General features: G+C 44.7%; 1 protein-coding gene across 4 annotated transcripts in view; it reads right to left on the reverse strand.

Annotated features, from left to right (window-relative positions):
• Nucleotides 1-23974, reverse strand: part of LOC123996531 (unconventional myosin-VIIa) — a 69001-nt gene extending 45027 nt beyond the window's left edge. For 3 of the 4 annotated variants that reach the window (XM_046299931.1, XM_046299933.1, XM_046299934.1), the window contains exons 1-20: nt 23643-23974; nt 23096-23138; nt 22763-22864; nt 21068-21220; nt 18559-18743; nt 17361-17482; nt 17010-17152; nt 16388-16501; nt 15275-15428; nt 13716-13792; nt 12323-12442; nt 11556-11698; nt 9526-9736; nt 7804-7939; nt 7360-7526; nt 5302-5445; nt 4108-4266; nt 1813-1908; nt 1398-1492; nt 1145-1229 (exon numbers count right to left, since the gene is read on the reverse strand). In XM_046299931.1, coding sequence (XP_046155887.1) covers nt 1145-1229; nt 1398-1492; nt 1813-1908; nt 4108-4266; nt 5302-5445; nt 7360-7526; nt 7804-7939; nt 9526-9736; nt 11556-11698; nt 12323-12442; nt 13716-13792; nt 15275-15428; nt 16388-16501; nt 17010-17152; nt 17361-17482; nt 18559-18743; nt 21068-21220; nt 22763-22864; nt 23096-23138; nt 23643-23959 — 2766 coding nt within the window. In that variant the 5' untranslated portion in view covers nt 23960-23974. The remainder of the gene's footprint in view (nt 1-1144; nt 1230-1397; nt 1493-1812; nt 1909-4107; nt 4267-5301; nt 5446-7359; nt 7527-7803; nt 7940-9525; nt 9737-11555; nt 11699-12322; nt 12443-13715; nt 13793-15274; nt 15429-16387; nt 16502-17009; nt 17153-17360; nt 17483-18558; nt 18744-21067; nt 21221-22762; nt 22865-23095; nt 23139-23642) is intronic. The other variant, XM_046299932.1, reaches the window with a different exon arrangement.
• Between the last annotated feature and the right edge of the window lie 281 nt (nt 23975-24255).

The raw sequence follows: 24255 nt of genomic DNA on the forward strand, positions 1-24255 counted from the left end.
GAAATGCCCCAGATTCTGAAGGCGCTGTGTTCCAATGTCTCCTTATATGGCTGTGAATGCGCAAGGAATGAGCCTGCGCTTTGTGTCGTTTCCCCAAGGTGTCTACAGCATTGTGACGTGTTTGTAGGCATATCATTGGAAGATTGACCATAAGAGACTACATTTACCTGGTGTCCCGCCAGGTGTCCTGTGTTGAAATTATTGCGTAATCTGTAGGTCCATGCGCGTTCCATTTCTTCAGAAGAGAAAGTCAAATGCCACGATGGATTTTATCGTCGATAGATATGTGAAAAACACCTTGAGGATTGATTCTAAACATCGGTTTGCCATGTTTCTGTCGATATTATGGAGTTAATTTGGAAAAAAGTTAGCGTTTTAATGACTTAATATATATATTTTTTTTTTTTTTCCTTACCCAAACATGATGAACAAAACGGAGCGATTAGTCGACACAAATAATATTTTTTGTAAAAACGGAACATTTGCTATCTAACAGAGTCTCCTCATTGAAAACATCTGAAGTTCTTCAAAGGTAAATTATTTCATTTGAATTCTTTTCTGGTTTTTGTGGAAAATGTTGCCTGCTGAAAGAGAGGCATAAATCCTATGCTCGGCTATCAATACTGTTACACAAATGCTTGTTTAGCTATGGTTCAAAAGCATATTTTGAAAATCTGAGATGACAGTGTTGTTAATAACAAAAGGCTAAGCTTGAGAGCAAATAGATTCATTTCATTTCATTTGCGATTTTCATGAATAGTTAACGTTGCGTTATGGTAATGAGCTTGAGGCTGTATTCACGATCCCGGATCCGGGATGGCTCGACGCAAGAAGTTAACAGTCTAATATGTTTCCTGTTAAACAGTCGTAACAGTCTAATATGTTTCCTGTTAAACAGTCTTAACAGTCTTGTAATATGTTTCCGGTGCGTTTACGTTCATCATTATATATTTCCTTTGATCTCTATGTGGAATACATTATTATATATTGTCTTTGATCTCTATGTGGAATACGTTATTATATATTGTCTTTGATCTCTATGTGGAATACGTTATTATATATTGTCTTTGATCTCTATGTGGAATACGTTATTATATATTGTCTTTGATCTCTATGTGGAATACGTTAACAGCCGGTAACTCACCACTCTATAGAGCTTTCTGCCTTTGTAGCCTCTCCAGTTTTTCTGAATGACCAGCGCAGAGGACCTCTGTCTCAGGAACTGTCTCCTACATATCGAAGACAAGGACATCTCAATGGACTGTCACATCACAAGACTACAATAGCCTACATCCACAACGGCACCCATATTCCCTGTATAATGCATTACTTCTGACCAGGGGTCATATGGCTCAATGTAGAGACAGTATATTCAGCTGCTTGGCCCTATACCATACCGATATTTGTAGCCTCGCAGGACTCTCTGTATCAGAAGGGCTTTCTCATTCAACTCCTTCATTCTCTCCAGCTCCAGCATAGTGTCATGGAAGTCCTGAGATTAGAGGAATGGAAAGCTCAATCAATCAATCCATCCATCCATCGTTCAATTCATCAAATCCATCCATCCTCTACCCATCCACCCACCCATCCACCCCCCCATCCATCCACCCCCCCATCCATCCATCCACCCACTCATCCACCCATCCATCCACCCACCCATCCACCCATCCATCCATCCATCCATCCATCCATCCATCCATCCATCCATCCATCCATCCATCCATCAACCACTCCTTCATTCTTTAAACCTGGAACCTGGACAACCATACTATTTACATATTAGAGTTATCTGTGAGAGGTCAGCATGGTTACCTTCAGAAATATCTTTGTCTTGCCGGTCTTCCAGTCACCATCTTGTCCAGCAAGAACGGTCTCACAGATCCATTCAGCACATTTCTGTGGAGATTCCTGGGAAAAATATACACTTTCTTTACATGCCATGTTATGAAGCTACTTGCAGATCATATTTAACTTCTCTAGGGTGGGGGGCAGCATTCTGAAGCTAGGATGAAAAGCATGCCCAAAGTAAACTGCCTGCTACTCAGGCCCAGAAGCTAGGATATGCATACACTCTAAAGTTTAGGTAGGGGGCAGCATTCGGAATTTTGGATGAAAAGCATGCCCAAAGTAAACTGCCTGCTACTCAGGCCCAGAAGCTAGGATATGTATATAGAAAACACTCTAAAGTTTCCAAAACTGTTAACTTCTTGGCGCACCAATCCGTTTGGCGGGATCATTTTTATCAACATCCGCTGAATTGCAGAGCGCCAAATTCAAATGAAATTACTAACAATATTACATTTTCATGAAATCACAAGTGCAATATACCAAAATATAGCTTAGCTTGTCGTTAATCCACCTAGCGTGTCAGATTTCAAAAAAGCTTTACAGCGAAAGCTATCCAAGCATTTATGTTAGGACAGCTCTCTCAGCAGACAAACCATTTCAAACAGCTAGCAGCAAAGTAGATTGGTCACGAAAGTCAGAAAAGCAATAAAAGTAATTGCTTACCTTTGATGATCTTCGGAGGTTTGCACTCACGAGACTCTCAGTTACACAATAAATGTTCCTTTTGTTCCATAAAGATTATTTTTTATATCCTAAATACTTCCATTTGGTTGGCGCGTTTTGTTCAGTAATCCACAGGCTCGTGCAGGTCACGACGAGCAGATGAAAATTCCAAATAGTATCCGTGAAGTTCGTAGAAACATGTCAAGTGTTTTTTTATAATCAATCCTCAGGTTGTTTTTACAACAAATAATCTATAATATTTCAACCGGATGGTAGCATTTTCAATGGGAGAGAGAGAGAAAAGGTCTGTTCCGAGCTGCTCGCGCATGCAAAAATATAAGGACACCCATCTATCCACTGACGCGATGTGATCATTCTGTCTCATTCTTCAGAATAAAAGCCTGAAACTATGTATAAAGACTGTTCACACCATGTGGCAGCCATAGGGAAAGGAATCTGGTTGATCCCTTTAAATGGAGGGTAGGCATGCAATGGAACAGAGAGGTTTCAGACAATTGGCACTTCCTGGTTGGATTTTCCTCAGGTTTTTGCCTGCAATATCATTTCTGTTATAATCACAGACCATATTTTGTGTTTTCTATCCTAATCTGCCAATTTTATGCAAATTCTAGCTTCTGGGCCTGAGAAATAGGCAGTTTCATTTGGGTACGTTTTTCATCCAAACATCAAAATACTGCCCCTTAGTATCAAGAGGTTAAAATAATCTATGTGAGTATAACAGAACTGTTATGGCAGGCGAAAACCTGAGGAAAATCCAACGAGGAAGTACTATTATTTTGAAAGGCTGCTTTTCCATTGAAAGCCTATCCACCATACAAAGACTTAGGACCCAGTTCACGATCTCCGCTACATGTGGCCAGTCTTTAGGCATTGTTTTGGGCTTTTACTCTGAAAAATTGAAATTTCCAGACATGAGTCCAGCGAGCGATCAGGAGTGCGCCTTTCTTGTTTCTCCGTTTATATTGACGAAGCTTTTGTCCGGTTGAAATATTATTGATTATTTATGACAAAAACAACCTGAGGGTTGATTTTAAACATCGTTTGACATGTTTCTACGAACTTTTATAGTACTATTTAGATTTTTCGTCTGTCTGTTGTGACCTCGCTTTGTTCCAATGGATTGCTGAACAAAACGCACCAACAAAACTGAGGTTTTTGGACATAAAGAGGGACATTATCGAACAAAACAAACATTTATTGTGTAACATGGAGTCTTCGGAGTGCAACCATATGAAGATCATCAAAGGTAAGTGATACATTTTATCGCTATTTCTCACTTTTGTTACTCCTCTACTTGGCTTGTTACTGTTTGTAATGATTTGTCTGCTGGGCGCTGTCCTCAGATAATCGCATGGTTTGCTTCGCCGCTAAGCCTTTTTGAAATCTGACACAGCAGTTAGATTAACAAGAAGTTTCTATCTAAGCTGGTGTATTGTATCTTTTATGTATGTTTATTATGAGAATTTGAGTTTCACGCTCTGCAATTTCACCGGATGTTGTTTGAGACACAAGATGGAACAAAGTTGCAGTGAAGCAATGAACAACAACAATAACAACAGCAACATTTCTTCTCACCACTTTGGGGTCACAGAGGCTGCTTTTGAGAAGCACGCGATATCGCTCCAGGAATTCATCGAAGGTGTAGCGGATAGGATAGCCAGCCTTCCTGATCCTAATGGTCTCCATCATCCCAGAGTAGCGCAGCTGACGCATACACAGATCCCTGTCAAACAGCTAAAACAGGGAAGCATACACAGATCCCTGTCAAACAGCTAAAACAGGGAAGCATACACAGATCCCTGTCAAACAGGGAAGCATACACAGATCCCTGTCAAACAGCTAAAACAGGGAAGCATACACAGATCCCTGTCAAACAGGGAAGCATACACAGATCCCTATCAAACAGGGAAGCATACACAGATCCCTGTCAAACAGTGAAGCATACACAGATCCCTGTCAAACAGTGAAGCATACACAGATCCCTGTCAAACAGGGAAGCGTACACAGATCCCTGTCAAACAGGGAAGCATACACAGATCCCTGTCAAACAGCTAAAACAGGGAAGAATACACAGATCCCTGTCAAACAGGGAAGCATACACAGATCCCTGTCAAACAGGGAAGCGTACACAGATCCCTGTCAAACAGGGAAGCATACACAGATCCCTGTCAAACAGCTAAAACAGGGAAGCATACAGTCCATCTTTAGGCCAGTGGGTCTCATAGGAGAAACAGTTTGAGATAAAAAATGATGTTAAAGTAACTATCAATTGTTTCCATATTTCTATGAAATACCAATATTTAATTAAAATATGAGTGAAATATGGTAATTGAGTATGTTCAAAAGCAGATTTTCTGTGTTGGAATTGTGTGGGCGTACACCAACAACAGAATGGTGCGGGCATATAATGGTGAGTAGACCGTTGATTGGCCAGCTCAGCCAGTGAGCCGACATGACATCATGTTCTATAATGAAATAGCAAACATTTTTGAAAACAGTCTGAGATATGTCTGAGTCTGAGATAAGTTTGAGGTGGGGATTTAGGAGTATTTTTTTCTTCCAATTTTTGCTTTGGCCAGAAATACGAGTATAGGATGAGACAACAACATTATCTGGGTACGAGTTAAGAGAATATGAGTGTGATTTTTTTTTTTTACTGGACAGTTACAATGAGTGACAGACATTTCAAAACATCTGTCATAAATAATTAAGGTGACTGTATTAAAACAACAGAAGTACATATTATCCCTAATAGGACTTCTGACACACCATCGGCTTCTTGAAGTCGTTGGGTTTAATGCAGCGGATGAAGTAGGGCTGGCAGGCGGTCAAGGTCTTCATCAGGGCGTCTAGGGACTGACGGAACTGGCCGCTCAACGTAGGAGCACGCTTCTTAGCATCAACCGTTTGCTGCTGTGGAGAGAGTGAAATATATCAAGACAGAAAATATAAATATATATACAGTATACAGAATATACAGTACCAGTCAAAAGTTTGGAGACACCTACTCATTCTAGGGTTTTTCTTTATTTGTACTATTTTCTACATTGTAGAATAATAGTGAAGACATCAGAACTATGAAATCACACATATGGAATCATGTAGCAACCAAAAAAGTGTTCAACAAATCAAAATATATCTTATATTTGAGATTCGTCAAAGTAGCCACCCTTTGCCTTGATGACAGCTTTGCACACTCTTGGCATTCTCTCAACCAGCTTCATGAGGTAGTCACCTGGAATGCATTACAATTAACAGGTGTGCCTTGTTAGAAGTTAATTTGTGGAATTTCTTTCCTTCTTAATGCGTTTGAGCCAATCAGTTGTGTTATGACAAGGTAGGGGTGGTATACAGAAGATAGCTCTATTTGGTAAAAGACCAAGTCCATATTATGGCAAGAACAGCTCAAATATTCAAAGAGAAACGACAGTCCATCATTACTTTAAAACATGAAGGTCAGTCAATACGGAACATTTCAAGAACTTTTAAAGTTTCTTCAAGTGCAGTCTCAAAAACCATCAAACACTATGATGAAACTGGCTCTCATGAGGACCGCCACAGGAAAGGAAGACCCAGAGTTGCCACTGATGCAGAGGATAAGATCATTAGAGTTAACTAACTGCACCTCAGATTGCAACCCAAATAAATTCTTCACTGAGTTCAAGTAAAAGACACATCTTAACATAAGCTGTTCAGAGGAGACTGTGTGAATCAGGTCTTCATGGTTGAATTGCTGCAAAGAAACCACTACTGAAGGACACCAATAAGAAGAAGAGATTTGCTTGGGCCAAGAAAAACGAGCAATGGACATTAGACCAGTGGAAATCTGTCCTTTGGTCTGATGAGTCTACATTTGAGATTTCTGGTTCCAGCTGTCGTGTCTTTGTGAGACGCAGAGTAGGTGAACGGAGGATCTCTGCATGTGTGGTTCCCACCGTGAAGCATGGAGGAGGTGGTGTGATGGCATGGGGTTGCTTTGTTGGTGACACTGTCAGTGATTCATTTAGAAATCAAGGCACACTTAACCTGCAACCAGCATTCTGCAGTGATACGCCATCCCATCTGGTTTGCACTTAGAGGGACTATCATCTGTGTAAGGGCTAGTTGGCCAAGAAAGAGAGTGATGGAGTGCTTGATCAGACGACCTGGCCTCCACAATCACCTGACCTCAACCCAATTGAGATGGTTTGGGATGAGTTGGACCACAGAATGAAGGAAAAGCAGTCAACAAGTGCTCAGCATATGTGGGATTTCCTTCAAGACTGTTGGAAAATCATTCCAGGTGAAGCTGGTTCAGAGAATCCCAAGAGTGTGAAATGCTGTCATCAAGGCAAAGGGAGTCTACTTTGAAGAATCTAAAATATGTAATTATTTGTTTTTTCACTTTTTTGGTTACTACAAGAGAGAGAGAAAAACAGAGAGATGGCAACAGAGAGACCGAGACAGAGAGAGAGAGAGAGAGAGACAGCAACAGAGAGAGTGTATGTATTCTTATTCTACTGTATCTGAGTGACTCTAAAATGTAGCTAATTTAAAGCACATTTCCTGCAATTCTACATGTTTTACCATGAGGCTGAAATTCTAAATATGTTTATATGACAGTTGGGGAATTTTTGATTCTCCCTGACTGTCTAGTTTTCACTTTGGGGATTGTTAATATATATATATTTCCATTATCCTTTCTACATACTCTATAACTGGTTGTAGTCGTTTAAACACTGAAAATAATCAATATAGAGGAACCAATGAAGCAGCTTTGTGTTATATTGAATCTGCTCCAGGGGTTTCCTAGGCCTCTTTCCACGGGGTTCCCAGGGTTCCACTGACCCGTAGAGAGTTCTTGGGAGTGATGGTCATCTTGGGGTTGGCGCTGGCTATCTCGCCATTGGAGGAGAGCTCGTTCTGGAATGCCTGCTTTAGCATCTTATTGGACGATTTCTCCACCAGTTGGATGAGGTCAGTGCTCAGAGCATCTCTGTTCTTCTCAAGGAAACCTAAATAACAACATGAGACTATACTAGTGCTTGTCCCAAATGGCACACTATTCCCTACATAGTGCATTACTTTTGACCAGGGCAAATAGGGAATAGGGTGCCATCTTGGGACGCAGATTACATTATACAGACTTTATAATGATTATATGAAACACAAATAGTGGGCAGGTTGAAATAAGTCAAGTGGATCTCAATCCAACACAGGGGCAAACTCTGTCATTACAGTTTAGAGTCCAGCAATACGATCTTTGCGTCTTTGAATAGTCTTTTGGGATACCTTTTGAATCGTAGTGGACCACCCCGGCGAAATGTTGGATTCCAAACTGGGTGTCATGGTTGTTTTTAGGGGGAACGTAGACATCGCCCTTCCCATGTACCTGGTTCATCTTGTTGATCATGGTAGTATCTGTACCCTAAACAAACAGAGACAGAGACAGAGAGACAGAGAGACAGGGAGACAGAGACAGAGAGACAGAGAGACAGACAGAGAGAGAGACAGAGAGACAGAGAGAGAGACAGAGAGAGAGACAGAGAGAGAGACATAGAGAGAGAGAGAGAGAGACATAGAGAGAGACAGAGAGAGAGACAGAGAGAGAGACAGAGAGACAGACAGAGAGACAGAGAGAGAGACAGAGAGAGAGACAGAGAGAGAGAGAGAGAGACAGAGAGAGAGACAGAGAGAGAGACATAGAGAGAGAGACAGACAGACAGACAGACAGACAGACAGACAGACAGACAGACAGACAGACAGACAGACAGACAGACAGACAGACAGACAGACAGACAGACAGACAGACAGACGAGAACAAAGAACCCGAAGCGTTAGGACCTTTCCACTTGTCCAGAACGGCCCATAGCGTAAGAGACTATTTCTTGTTTCTGTAGCTTGAGGCAGCTTGATGTACACGAACATCACCTAGACAGGACGCTAGTCTATCACAGGGCCTCACTCGGAATGTTACTTGCACTGTAGAGCTATGGTTCTCTTCCCTGGCCTATCCACAGGGGCTATTCGGGAAGAGCTAATAACATACATAGGCCTTATCATCAGTTGCACATGAAGTGGGCACTTCAGAGCGAAGTGTAATTGGGGAACGGCAACCAAAAAAAGTAGTTTAAGTGTCACTCAATTAATTTGCATCACAATTGGCACCCTATTCCGTACATAGTAATATAGTAGTGCACTATGTAGGGGATATGGAGCCATAGGGTCCTGGTCTATAGTAGTGCACTATGTAGGGGATATGGAGCCATAGGGTCCTGGTCTAAAGTAGTGCACTATGTAGGGGATATGGAGCCATAGGGTCCTGGTCTATAGTAGTGCACTATGTAGGGGATATGGAGCCATAGGGTCCTGGTCTAAAGTAGTGCACTATATAGGGGATATGGAGCCATAGGGTCCTGGTCTAAAGTAGTGCACTATGTAGGGGATATGGAGCCATAGGGTCCTGGTCTAAAGTAGTGCACTATGTAGGGGATATGGAGCCATAGGGTCCTGGTCTAAAGTAGTACACTATGTAGGGGATATAGAGCCATAGGGTCCTGGTCTAAAGTAGTGCACTATGTAGGGGATATAGAGCCATAGGGTCCTGATCTAAAGTAGTGCACTATATAGGGGATATGGAGCCATAGGGTCCTGGTCTATAGTAGTGCACTATATAGGGGATATGGAGCCATAGGGTCCTGGTCTATAGTAGTGCACTATATAGGGGATATGGAGCCATAGGGTCCTGGTCTAAAGTAGTGCACTATGTAGGGGATATGGAGCCATAGGGTCCTGGTCTATAGTAGTGCACTATGTAGGGGATATGGAGCCATAGGGTCCTGGTCTAAAGTAGTGCACTATGTAGGGGATATGGAGCCATAGGGTCCTGGTCTATAGTAGTGCACTATGTAGGGGATATGGAGCCATAGGGTCCTGGTCTAAAGTAGTGCACTATGTAGGGAATAGGGTGCCATTTGAGACGTGATCTTAAAGTGCAAGGCGGAGGCTAGGTACCTTGGGGAAGTTGCTCTCCTCGTCGATAAGTGCCAGGATGTTAAGAGACTTGTTGGCCAGCACGTCCAGTGTTCTCTGGTTGTCGTTGTATTCGATGTGCTTCCAGACGATGTTCTCGCGGGCGTACTCGTCCTGCTCCAGCTTGAAGACATGCTTCACAAAGAACTGCTGCAGCTGCTCGTTGGCGAAGTTGATGCACAGCTGCTCGAAACTGTAACGAAACGAGCGAACGACCCACACAATAATCAAGAGATTGGTTCGACGCACTTTAGGACGATGACTAAAGTCAAAGGCCGACTGACGCCAGGGAGATTAAAGTCGTAAATTGACAGCTGTGCTGCAAAATAGTTGGGATGAGATTTTCAATGTACCGATTCCATGGCACATGGTTTATGAACCAATATGCAAAACAACGCCGGATTCAAAACTTAGAATTTTTACAAAATTCTTGCAACCAAAATAATGTTATATATATATATATATGGGGGGGATACGACCATCCCAGCTCTGCAGATTCAGCTGCAAAGAGACAGAGTCATTAGATCATTTGTTTTGGTATTGTCCCAATGTAGCTTGTTTTTGGTCACAGGTTCAGGAATGGTTGGAGAAAGTAACACTAACACTGCAGACAGCACTACTGGGTGATTAATAATATTATAATACTCTCTAATTTACAATCTGTAGAAACTATGAGAATAGAAAGGTTCAGAACTTTAGTGAAACATCACAGCACAAAAATATAAGGTGTTCAGAGATAGATGGAGTTGAGCTGAGGGGTGTTCAGAGATAGATGGAGTTGAGCTGAGGGGTGTTCAGAGATAGATGGAGTTGAGCTGAGGGGTGTTCAGAGATAGATGGGAGGAGTTGAGCTGAGGGGTGTTCAGAGATAGATGGGAGTTGAGCTGAGGGGTGTTCAGAGATAGATGGAGTTGAGCTGAGGGGTGTTCAGAGATAGATGGGAGGAGTTGAGCAGAGGGGAGTTCAGAGATAGATGGGAGGAGTTGAGCTGAGGGGTGTTCAGAGATAGATGGGAGGAGTTGAGCTGAGGGGTGTTCAGAGATAGATGGAGTTGAGCTGAGGGGTGTTCAGAGATAGATGGAGTTGAGCTGAGGGGTGTTCAGAGATAGATGGAGTTGAGCTGAGGGGTGTTCAGAGATAGATGGAGTTGAGCTGAGAGGTGTTCAGAGATAGATGGGAGGAGTTGAGCTGAGGGGTGTTCAGAGATAGATGGGAGGAGTTGAGCTGAGGGGTGTTCAGAGATAGATGGAGTTGAGCTGAGGGGTGTTCAGAGATAGATGGGAGGAGTTGAGCTGAGGGGTGTTCAGAGATAGATGGAGTTGAGCTGAGGGGTGTTCAGAGATAGATGGAGTTGAGCTGAGGGGTGTTCAGAGATAGATGGAGTTGAGCTGAGGGCTGTTCAGAGATAGATGGAGTTGAGCTGAGGGGTGTTCAGAGATAGATGGAGTTGAGCTGAGGGCTGTTCAGAGATAGATGGGAGGGGTTGAGCTGAGGGGTGTTCAGAGATAGATGGAGTTGAGCTGAGGGGTGTTCAGAGATAGATGGAGTTGAGCTGAGGGGTGTTCAGAGATAGATGGGAGGGGTTGAGCTGAGGGGTGTTCAGAGATAGATGGAGTTGAGCTGAGGGGTGTTCAGAGATAGATGGAGTTGAGCTGAGGGGTGTTCAGAGATAGATGGAGTTGAGCTGAGGGGTGTTCAGAGATAGATGGAGTTGAGCTGAGGGCTGTTCAGAGATAGATGGAGTTGAGCTGAGGGGTGTTCAGAGATAGATGGAGTTGAGCTGAGGGGTGTTCAGAGATATATGGAGTTGAGCTGAGGGGTGTTCAGAGATAGATGGGAGGGGATGATGGTAGCTGAAGGATGGGATTAAAAACAAATACAATATATCTATTGTAAAATACATTGTGTCAATGTTTTCAAGAAAACCTCAGATTTTTGGGAAAAGTTCATGAAATTTTGCAACCCTAATTCCCCCTGTGGGAATGCATGAATTCTTTTGTGACGGTACAGACCTGTTTTTGTTGAAGTTCTCGAAGCCGAAGATGTCCAGCAGACCGATAGACTGTCTGACATATTTAGTGTCCTCAGGAGGAGGCTTGAACACAGCCTTGTTGATCTTCCCCACCACCCAGACAAACAGCCTACCATAGATGGCCTGGTGGAAAACAGAGCAACTGAGTATAATACTAGCAAACATTATCATACTGTCCTATTTGCATTGTACATTATCATACATTATCTTAGAGACGTAATTATATTCTTGCCAAGCATCAAAGATGATAACGTTTATATTTTTAAATAATGACTGAAAAGGTTCACAAAGAAGAGCGTCTGATTTAAACTCCAGATATATTATGATCTTAGTAGGAGCACATGCAGTCCCCTAGCCTGGTCCCAGGTCTGTTTGTGTTGGCTTGTCAACTCCTATGGTCATTACCTAGCCTGGTCCCAGGTCTGTTTGTGTTGGCTTGTCAACTCCTATGGTCATTGCCTAGCCTGGTCCCAGGTCTGTTTGTGTTGTCTGTCCCAGTCTTGTCAACTCCTATGGTCATTACCTAGCCTGGTCCCAGGTCTGTTTGTGTTGTCTTGTCAACTCCTATGGTCATTACCTAGCCTGGTCCCAGGTCTGTTTGTGTTGTCTTGTCAACTCCTATGGTCATTACCTAGCCTGGTCCCAGATCTGTTTGTGCAGTCTTGCCAACTCCTATGTTCATTACCTAGCCTGGTCCCAGATCAGTTTGTGCTGTCTTGGCAAGACAAGAAGTGGTACCAGTCTCACCTTGACAAATGCGTCTTTGCCGTCCATGGCCTGGGCTGAGGTGAGAGGTTTGGTCACACTCTCCCTGGAGGTCATGAAGGAACGCTGGGTCAGACTCTTCTCCAGGGCCTTGGGGTCCACCTGAACCACACACAGAGAGGGACATTACAGAGGTCAGTGACATGTTAGTCTGGAGCTAACAGATATCACACCATATTCTTGTGTAACCTATCGTATTCCTGAGAACCAAAAGCAGGGATTGAGGCTAGTGACATGCTGGGATTGAGTCTAGTGACAGGCTGGGATTGAGGCTAGTGACAGGTTGGGATTGAGGATAGTGACATGCTGGGATTGAGGCTAGTGACATGCTGGGATTGAGGCTAGTGACATGCTGGGATTGAGGCTAGTGACAGGCTGGGATTGAGGCTAATGACAGGCTGGGATTGAGGCTAGAGACAGGCTGGGATTGAGGCTAGTGACAGGCTGGGATTGAGGCTAGTGACAGGCTGGGATTGAGGCTAGTGACAGGCTGGGATTGAGGCTAGCGACAGGCTGAGATTGAGGCGCGTGACAGGCTGGGATTGAGGCTAGTGACAGGCTGGGATTGAGGCTAGTGAAAGGCTGGGATTGAGGCTAGTGACAGGCTGGGATTGAGGCTAGTGACAGGCTGTGATTGAGGCTAGTGACAGGCTGTGATTGAGGCTAGTGACAGGCTGGGATTGAGGCTGAGGCTAGTGACAGGCTGGGATTGAGACTAGTGACAGGCTGGTATTGAGGCTAGTGACAGGCTGGGATTGAGGCTAGTGACAGGCTGGGACTGAGGCCCGTAACAGGCTGGGATTGAGGCTAGTGACAGGCTGGGATTGAGGCTAGTGACAGGCTGGGATTGAGGCTAGTGACAGGCTGGGATTGAGGCTAGTGACCGGCTGGGATTGAGGCTAGTGACAGGCTGGGATTGAGGCTAGTGACAGGCTGGGACTGAGGCTAGTGACAGGCTGGGATTGAGGCTAGTGACAGGCTGGGATTGAGGCTAGTGACAGGCTGGGATTGAGGCTAGTGACAGGCTGGGATTGAGGCTAGTGACAGGCTGTGATTGAGGCTAGTGACAGGCTGGGATTGAGGCTAGTGACAGGCTGGGATTGAGGCTAGTGACAGGCTGGGATTGAGGCTAGTGACAGGCTGGGATTGAGGATAGTGACAGGCTGGGATTGAGGCTAGTGACAGGCTGGGATTGAGGCTAGTGACGGGCTGTGATTGAGGCTAGTGACAGGCTGGGATTGAGGCTAGTGACAGGCTGGGATTGAGGCTAGTGACAGGCTGGGATTGAGGCTAGTGACAGGCTGGGATTGAGGCTAGTGACAGGCTGGGATTGAGGCTAGTGACAGGCTGGGATTGAGGATAGTGACAGGCTCACCTCCAGAAGTTTGACTGCCATGTTGAAATGATGTGACGTCATGACGTCACAGCTCTCCAGATTATTCAAAATGGTGGCTGGAAGGATCAAAGATACGGAAGTCAGTTACAGCAGGTACTTCAACAGACCAATGGATTTGACATGCAAAAAATGCATTTGACATGCAAAAAAATGACTTCCTCTCCAACAGCCCCAAACCACGGCTCTATCTCAACTTGTCTTTCCGTGATTCCCCACCTCCTGTTTTTATCACCTCCTTCTAAACCTTATTATAGTAGTAGGTCCAAGAAGAGATGAGGGGTTAAGGGTAAAGTCCCAATCCTAGACCAGGAGAGAGGGGTTGGGGTAAAGTCCCAGTCCTAGACCAGGAGAGAGGGGCTGGGGTAAAGTCCCAGACCTAGACTAGGAGAGAGGGGTTAAGGGTAAAGTCCCAGTCCTAGACCAGGAGAGAGGTGTTGGGGTAAAGTCCCAATACTAGACCAGGAGAGAGGGTTAAGGGTAAAGTCCCAATCCTAGACCAGGAGAGAGGGGTTGGGGTAAAGTCCCAGACCTAGACCAGGAGAGAGGGGTTAGGGTAAAGTCCCAGTCCTAGACCAGGAGAGAGGGGTTGGGGTAAAGTCCCAATCCTAGACCAGGAGAGAGGGGTTGGGGTAAAGTCCCAGTCCTAGACCAGGAGAGAGGGGTTGGGGTAAAGTCCCAGACCTAGACCAGGAGAGAGGGGTTGGGGTAAAGTCCCAGTCCTAGACCAGGAGAGAGGGGTTGGGGTAAAGTCCCAGACCTAGACCAGGAGAGAGGGGTTGGGGTAAAGTCCCAGTCCTAGACCAGGAGAGAGGGGTTGGGGTAAAGTCCCAGTCCTAGACCAGGAGAGAGGGGTTGGGGTAAAGTCCCAGTCCTAGACCAGGAGAGAGGGGACCAGGAGAGGGGTAAGTCCCAGACCTAGACCAGGAGAGAGGGGTTGGGGGGTTGGGGTAAAGTCCCAGTCCTAGACCAGGAGAGAGGGGTTGGGGTAAAGTCCCAATCCTAGGGAGAGAGATGCAAGGATAGGGTGAATAGAGCAAAATTATAAAACCCTCCCTGAGGGTATAAACCTCTCCTCTCTGATCCTGACCTTCAGACATATAAACCTCTCCTCTCCTCCCTGATCCTGACCTTCAGACATATAAACCTCTCCTCTCCTCCCTGATCCTGACCTTCAGACCTATAAACCTCTCCTCTCCTCCCTGATCCTGACCTTCAGACCTATAAACCTCTCCTCTCCTCCCTGATCCTGACCTTCATAGATATAAACCTCTCCTCTCCTCCCTGATCCTGACCTTCATAGATATAAACCTCTCCTCTCCTCCCTGATCCTGACCTTCAGACATATAAACCTCTCCTCTCCTCCCTGATCCTGACCTTCAGACATATAAACCTCTCCTCTCCTCCCTGATCCTGATCTTCAGACATATAAACCTCTCCTCTCCTCCCTGATCATGATCTTCAGACATATAAACCTCTCCTCTCCTCCCTGATCCTGACCTTCATAGATATAAACCTCTCCTCTCCTCCCTGATCCCGACCTTCAAAGTGGACGTTTCCCAGGTGCAGCATGGCGGCCAGCAGTTTGTTGATCTCCCAGGAGTCATTCTCAGAAAACATCAGGATCTTCATGGCCGAGCGGAAGTGGGCGTACTCCTTAATGTCATCACGCCCATCGCAACTGGTGCAGTTACCCTGACAACGCAGAAGGACAACAACCAGGCTCAGAACGAGGATGATACTGATGCATTTTGGATCTGGTCTCCATTTACATCAACGAACAATTATCCGTTCACAACTCATACAGAAGCACTGTTCATTTTTATTTCATCGTTATTTTGTTTTTTTTGGTGTGAATTTTACCCCCCTTTTTCTCCCCAATTTCGGTGGTATCCAATTGTTTTAGTAGCTACTATCTTGTCTCATCGCTATAACTCCCGTACGGGCTCGGGAGAGACGAAGGTTGAAAGTCATGCGTCCTCCGATACACAACCCAACCAAGCCGCACTGCTTCTTTAACACAGCGCGCATCCAACCCGGAAGCCAGCCGCACCAATGTGTCGGAGGAAACACCGTGCACCTGGCGACCTTGGTTAGCGCGCACTATCCCAGGTGTTGGTAGTAGTACCAATCAGGTCCATAAACACAATACATGTAAATACAAACTATTAGCATATACACTGAGTATACCAAACATTAAGAACACCTTCCTAATATTGTGCTGTCCCATGTAGACTCCAATGCTTCCCACAGTTGTGTCAAGTTGGCTGGATGTCCTTTGGGTGGTGGACCATTCTTGATACACACGGGGAAACTGTTGAGTGTGGGAAAACCCAGCAGCGTTGCAGTTCTTGACACCAACCAGTGCCTGGCACCTACTACCATACCTCGTTCAAAGACACTTAAATATTTTGTCTTGCCCGTTCACCCTCTGAATGGCACACACACAGTTCATGTCTCAATTGCCTCACAATTTTAAAATCCTTCTTTAACATGTCTCCTCCCCTTCATCTACACTGATTGAAGTGGATTTAACAAGTGACATCAATAAGGGATCATAGCTTTCGCCTGGATTCACCTGGTCAGTCTGTGTCATGGAAAGAGCAGGTGTTCATAATGTTTTGTCCACTCTGTGTATATGTCTGTGTTGTTACCATGGTGAGGTAGTTGTACTCGGAGGCGTTGCCTAGAGACAGGATCTTCTTCTGTTCAGCTGGCATCCCCATCAACATACAGTAGAAGATGTGGTAGTTCCTCTCCTCAGGGGCCTGACAAACAAACACCCCTTTAACTGTAACACCCCCTTTAACTGTAACACCCCTTTAACTGTAACACCCCTTTAATTGTAACACCCCCTTTAACTGTAACACCCCTTTAACTGTAACACCCCTTTAACTGTAACACCCCTTTAACTGTAACACCCCTTTAATTGTAACACCCCCTTTAACTGTAACACCCCTTTAACTGTAACATCCCCTTTAACTGTAACACCCCTTTAACTGTAACACCCCTTTAACTGTAACACCCCTTTAACTGTAACACCCCTTTAATTGTAACACCCCCTTTAACTGTAACACCCCCTTTAACTGTAACACCCCTTTAACTGTAACACCCCCTTTAACTGTAACACCCCTGTTTAATTGTAACACCCCCTTTAATTGTAACACCCCCTTTAATTGTCACACCCCTTTAACTGTCACACCCCTGTTTAATTGTAACACATATTTATTGACATTCTCTCATGGATGTAAATGTATGTATGGATATAAATCCTACCTGTCTGCAGACGCGAGACTTCTCCAAGAGGTACTGCTCTATCTTAGCCCCTTCGATGGCCCCGCCCTTAGTGAAGTTAATGTCTATGTACTTCCCAAAACGACTGGAATTGTCATTGCGGATGGTTTTGGCATTACCAAAGGCTGAAAGAATAAGCAGAAGTTAAAATATGTTTGTAAGGTAGTGAATAAAATAAAAATGTCATTATGAAAGGGACCACATGTCCACAGGGAGAACAGATTGAAATCACATTCATTGATTATTCTGGTGCAAGAAGATCCAAGCCTGATGAACGCATGAATCAAATCAAATCAAATGAAATGCTCTTTACGCCAGCCCCAAAGCCTTTACCCTCCAATATAGGGTTAGCCTCCAGAATCTGCTGTTCTATCCAGGAGTGCTGTCCGCTGACAGCAGCTAGGAACTGCAGCATCAACTTGGTGCTCTCGGTCTTTCCAGCTCCAGACTCGCCACTGAAACACACAGGGAACGTTGTTTTTTTAAAGGCTATTACAGTCTAACTCTTCTAGTTGATTTTATCATGGTGTATGGTCCTGGATTTCTCAAATCTAGTTACTCCCCCCCCCAAACACACAGGGGCAACAAACAAAAAACGTGTTGAATCAAAAAGTTGTTTCCACTTTGATTTCCCACCAAAGAAAATCAATATGATGACGTTTGAATCAACATATTTTTTTATTTTTTATTAAAAAGCCAATGTTGTCTTCAGTGGCGACCCGTCATTCTCAACTACCTGGTTAAATAAAGGTTAAATAAAGGTTAAATAAAGGTTAAATAAAGGTACAATTTTAAAAAATTCAGGGAAGGTGGGGCAGATTATAAATATGTATTTTTTGGGGGTGTGGGGGGGGGGGCTTTATTGCATGTTATTTTGGCATACGTGTCACATATCAGTTTGCAAACCATGTAAACACATATATATATATATATCATTGAGTTAATAAAGCTGCATACAGACACAGACTGTTTTCTTGAGTGAGGCAGTTCTGTTGGGACACTGACAGTTTGTCACCGTTACAGAGTCTGTTGTTTAGTGTTTACGTGGTGAAGAGCGTCTGCTAAATGACTTAAATGTAAATGTGCAGGGGCTTTGGATCCTTCTTTGTTGTTGTCCCCCCCCCCAACATGACCGACCTGCTAAAACCGCCACTGGTTGACCTTTGAACCCAATGACATGTTACGTGTTTTTGTTATTGATTTCACGTTGAAATCAAGTGAGTTGACAACCCCACCAAATCTAGACGTTGAACTGATTTATGTGTACAACCTCTTGGCCCTCCCCCTCCCCCTCCCTTCCCCCTCCCCTCCCCCTCCCTCCCCTCCCTCCCTCCCTCCCTCCCTCCCTCCCTCCCTCCCTCGTCCCCTCCCTCCCTCACCTCTCTCTCCCCCTCCCTCCCTCCCTCCCTCCCTCCCTCCCTCTCTCTCCCCCTCCCTCCCTCCCTCCCTCCCTCGCTCCCTCTCTCTCCCCCTCCCTCCCTCCCTCCCTCTCTCCCCCTCCCTCCCCTCCCTCCCTCTCCCCCTCTCCGACCTGATGACACAGCACTGGTCCTTCTTGTTGCGTCTCATGTTGAAGAAGCAGCTGTCTGCGATGGCGAAGACGTGTGGCGGCAGCTCTCCCAGCCGGCGGTCCGTATACAGATGCACCTGCTCTGTAGTATAGAGAGGCAGCAGCTGGTACGGGTTCACTGCCACCAGAATGGAGCCTGTGTAAGTCTAGAAACAACACAGAGAACGTTGTGGCTGTCACACACGCAGTGGTACTGAGATGGGTGATGTGAGCGTGTGTGTGAGTGTCTGTTATTGTGTGAGAATGAGAGAGACGTTATCCGTCAGAACGTGGCACTACTGATGAAAAGAGTGTGTGTCCAACAACACCATTCCATTAAAACAACATTCAGTAATGCTACAGTATAACCCTTAGTCTCGCTTGCCTGAGAAAGAGGCTATACAACCTCCTCCAGACAGGACACAGCGCAGAGAGGCTACTCAGTCAAGGAAGTGTTCATGATTTACTGTCCAGATACCATGACAACCAGACAACCAATGGTTTGACATTTAAAGGCCTAGTGCAGTCAGAATTCAGTTAGTATTATTTATCTGTGTTTTATCTCATATTGTACCACAGCATTTATTTTTATTTTTTTAATCAGTGTTATTTCCTGACAGTTGCTGGTTGAAAATACAATCTACACTGGACCTTCTAATCAGCAGGTCTGCATGAGGGCGGGAGTCTCGGGAGTATCCATGGCGACGTCACCAGGCAGTAAATTGACTCATTGACCAATAATATCGACAGTTCCAAACCTCTCTGCCAATAACAACTAGTTTCCCCCCCCCCCCTTCCCACTCAGACCACTCCCAGACAGTCCTAGCAAAAGTCTTGCTTGAAAAATAGTTTGTTTTTGTGTTTGTTATTACGGTAAAGTAAGAAATGATTTAATAATTGAAATAAAAACATTTGCATTGTGTCTTCTTTTTTTTTACTCAGTTACGATACTAAAACCTACTATCTATAAAGGTTAGAAAGCCACATATAAAATATCAAACCAAACATCGTCCCCTGTTGTCTATATTTCTATAACAAGTCCTGATTCATGAAAGCAAGCAGACAAACAGTGGTTTAGGGTGTTGGCAGGGCAACACCGGAACGTTCTCATTCAACACATAAGAGGAACATTAGTCTCTATGGAGACAAACACCAGTGTGATTATCCTAACTACAGGGCAAAGTCTATCTATCTGTCACAGACAGAGCATTCACTTCAGTCAGAGAGAAATACTGTGCTGAGTCTCCATTAGAGCGTAAACCACCAGTCATCATGAACAGACTAGTTATATATCATCTATTGTGAATGGGGTTCTTTTTAACCAAGAAGATGACCGTTGAGTCTTTGCATAATGTTTGATCACTTATGATCAGTGGTCTGTCAATAAAAATATATGTGGTTCTACCTGACTCTACCAGACTCTACCCGGTTCTACCAGACTCTACCCGGTTCTACCAGACTCTACCCGGTTCTATCAGACTCTACCCGGTTCTACCAGACTCTACCTGACTCTACCTGGTTTAACCAAACTCTACCAGACTCTGCCAGACTCTGCCTGGTTCTACCAGACTCTACCCGACTCTACCTGGTTCTACCAGACTCTACACAACTCTACATGACCCTACCAGACTCTACATGACTCTACCTGGTTCTACCAGACTCTACCTGGTTCTACCAGACTCTATCTGGTTCTACCAGACTCTGCCTGGTTCTACCAGACTCTACCCGACTCTACCTGGTTCTACCAGACTCTACACAACTCTACATGACCCTACCAGACTCTACATGAGTCTACCTGGTTCTACCAGACTCTACCTGGTTCTACCAGACTCTATCTGGTTCTACCAGACTCTACCTGGTTCTTACAGACTCTACCCGACTCTACCTGGTTCTACCAGACTCCACATAGTTCTACCAGACTCTACCTGACTCCTCCCGGTTCTACCCGGTTCTACCCGGTTCTACCAGACTCTACCCGGTTCTACCAGACTCTACCTGACTCTGCCTGGTTTAACCGAACTCTACCTGACTCTATCTGGTTTAACCAAACTCTACCAGACTCTACCCGACTCTACCTGACTCTACCTGACTCTGCCTGGTTTAACCGAACTCTACCAGACTCTACCTGGTTCTCCCTGGTTCTACCAGACTCTACCCAGTTCTACCAGACTCTACATGACTCTACGAGACTCTACCAGACTCTATCTGGTTCTACCAGACTCTACTCGGTTCTACCCGACTCTACCTGGTTTAACCGAACTCTACCTGACTCTACCTGGTTCTACCTGACTCTACCTCACACATCTCTGCAACTTCCTTATGAGTTGTTATCAACAAAGGCATAATTTGTACCATTTTGCACATGCTATTTCCAGCTGGGGGGCAATGATTGTTTTAAGAACTTAGTAGGGTGGATTACAGATACAATGATATGAATAGGGACTAAATAATTTACATAGTACACCACAATATATGTATGTAATATACTAACGTAGATGATCCCATCCTTGTGTCGGACCAGGAGGTTCCTGAGGAGCCCGGCCTCGTTGAGGTCTCCCAGTCTGATCATGTCGTCCACTCCGTTAACAGACGTAGGGTGCATGGGCCGGAAACCATCCTCTTTCTTCTTGTTGATCTCATGCTCCTGCAACGATCAATGACACTATCACAATATATCACAATATCAGGAGAAATATTTCATTCTGAGGCCAAAGATTTCACAGACAAAAAAAAAACAAAAAAAAACATCCAACTCTTCATTTCACTTCAAATAACCAAAAAAAGACTAAATAAATGTCCTCATGGGAAGTTATTTTGTGGAGTGGTTCAAGGCAAAAGAGTCAACTGAAACACGCACAAAAAGAGGACATTACACATTACAATATTTCACAAAAACATTCAGGTGTACAGGACAGGTACAGTACCTTCCATTAGACAGTTAGGGGGTACAGGTAGGTATTGGACAGGTAACTAGGTACCTTCCAGTAGACAGTTAGGAGGTACAGGTAGGTATTGGACAGGTAACTAGGTACAGTACCTTCCAGTAGACAGTTAGGAGGTACAGGTAGGTATTGGACAGGTAACTAGGTACAGTACCTTCCAGTAGACAGTTAGGAGGTACAGGTAGGTATTGGACAGGTAACTAGGTACAGTACCTTCCAGTAGAAATTTAGGAGGTACAGGTAGGTATTGGACAGGTAACTAGGTACAGTACCTTCCAGTAGACAGTTAGGGGGTACAGGTAGGTATTGGACAGGTAACTAGGTACCTTCCAGTAGACAGTTAGGAGGTACAGGTAGGTATTGGACAGGTAACTAGGTACAGTACCTTCCAGTAGACAGTTAGGAGGTACAGGTAGGTATTGGACAGGTAACTAGGTACAGTACCTTCCAGTAGACAGTTAGGAGGTACAGGTAGGTATTGGACAGGTAACTAGGTACAGTACCTTCCAGTAGACAGTTAGGAGGTACAGGTAGGTATTGGACAGGTAACTAGGTACAGTACCTTCCAGTAGACAGTTAGGAGGTACAGGTAGGTATTGGACAGGTAACTAGGTATTGGACAGGTAACTAGGTACAGTACCTTCCAGTAGACAGTTAGAAGGTACAGGTAGGTATTGGACAGGTAACTAGGTACCTTCCAGTAGACAGTTAGGAGGTACAGGTAGGTATTGGACAGGTAACTAGGTACCTTCCAGTAGACAGTTAGGAGGTACAGGTAGGTATTGGACAGGTAACTAGGTACCTTCCAGTAGACAGTTAGGAGGTACAGGTAGGTATTGGACAGGTAACTAGGTACCTTCCAGTAGACAGTTAGGAGGTACAGGTAGGTATTGGACAGGTAACTAGGTACCTTCCAGTAGACAGTTAGGAGGTACAGGTAGGTATTGGACAGGTAACTAGGTACCTTCCAGTAGACAGTTAGGAGGTACAGGTAGGTATTGGACAGGTAACTAGGTACAGTACCTTCCAGTAGACAGTTAGGAGGTACAGGTAGGTATTGGACAGGTAACTAGGTACCTTCCAGTAAACAGTTAGGAGGTACAGGTAGGTATTGGACAGGTAACTAGGTACCTTCCAGTAGACAGTTAGGAGGTACAGGTAGGTATTGGACAGGTAACTAGGTACCTTCCAGTAGACAGTTAGGAGGTACAGGTAGGTATTGGACAGGTAACTAGGTACAGTACCTTTCCTTCATCATCGAAGAGCTGCAGCTTTCCAGTGTCGGTCAGCTTGACCTCAGCTCCGATGGCCACTCCCTGCCCGGAGTCTACCCACACCCATTCACCCTGGGGGGTGAGGGGGGATGGACATATTCAATACTAAGAATACTGGACTCCATACTGAGATAAAACTATGGAAAATTCACCTACACAGACATGCTATGAAAGACATTGCTTCAAATCCTTTTAACTACTCTCCCGAAATAATGTTTAAATTCAGTCTGTGACATATTTTCTGTCAAAGACAATGTTGAGGATAGATCTTGTTACTAATCATACAAGCAATAGGTATCTTACCTTCCTCAAAACCACCATGATTAAAAAATGTCTCGTCTCCAATCTATAGATTTAGAGAGAAAAAACACAGGTGTATATGAAACCATATTGTGTAGAAAGTGCACTACGAAGTGCACTACGAAGTGCACTACATTTGACCAGAGCCCTATTGGACCCTGGTCAAAATGTATTGCACTATCCTGGGAATAGTGTGACATTTTGGATACAGACAATATATCAGTGGTACAAAATGGCTGCCATGTCAGCCAAGACCACTCCCTTTTTACAGTAAAACAATATTGACACATTGTGACAGCTGATGGTTAAGGCCTTGTGATTCCTGCTCCAATAAATTGAATTTAAGTTTAGGTTTTACTGTCTCATATGAAATCAAATGATTCAATAGAATCCGAATCCCATTTAAATCTCATTAAGAATCAAATCCCATTTAAATCCCATTAAGAATCAAATCCCATTTAAATCCCATTAAGAATCAAATCCCATTTAAATCCCATTAAGTTAAGACAAATACGGTTCAAACCACCCACTATAGCAGCCCATGTCTTACCTGTAGAGGTTATATGGCTGTAGAGGTCTATTAGAAAGCTCTCCCTGGTCCTGTAGACAGTTCAGTCCCCAGCCACTGTTCAATTGTCTGTCCTGTCCAGTCCGTCCAAGAGAAATAAAAGAGACAGTACTGTGAACCAGGAAACAGGAGGACAGTGAGCTATGCCAACACAGCACAGCCAGCACCCCTTTATGGCCTGAAGACTTTGATCTCAGACACCCAGCAACGGAAATAATCAGGGCAGTTACAAACAACGCATGGCAGGTAGATCCAGTGGAGGTAACACCCAGCACAGGTACACTGACGGGAAGGTCCATCCCGAGGAAAGCCTAACCCGAGGAAGGCCTAACCCGAAGGAAGGCCTAACCCGAGGAAGGCCTAACCCGAAGAAAGGCCTAACCCGAGGAAAGCCTAACCCGAGGAAGGCCTAACCCGAGGAAGGCCTAACCCGAGGAAGGCCTAACCCGAAGGAAGGCCTAACCCGAGGAAAGCCTAACCCGAAGGAAGGCCTAACCCGAGGAAGGCCTAACCCGAAGGAAGGCCTAACCCGAGGAAGGCCTAACCCGAGGAAGGCCTAACCCAAATAGAAGGCCTAACCCGAGGAAAGCCTAAC

The sequence above is a fragment of the Oncorhynchus gorbuscha genome, linkage group LG15 (genome assembly GCF_021184085.1).
Source record: "Oncorhynchus gorbuscha isolate QuinsamMale2020 ecotype Even-year linkage group LG15, OgorEven_v1.0, whole genome shotgun sequence".
In the NCBI taxonomy this organism is placed as follows: domain Eukaryota; kingdom Metazoa; phylum Chordata; class Actinopteri; order Salmoniformes; family Salmonidae; genus Oncorhynchus; species Oncorhynchus gorbuscha.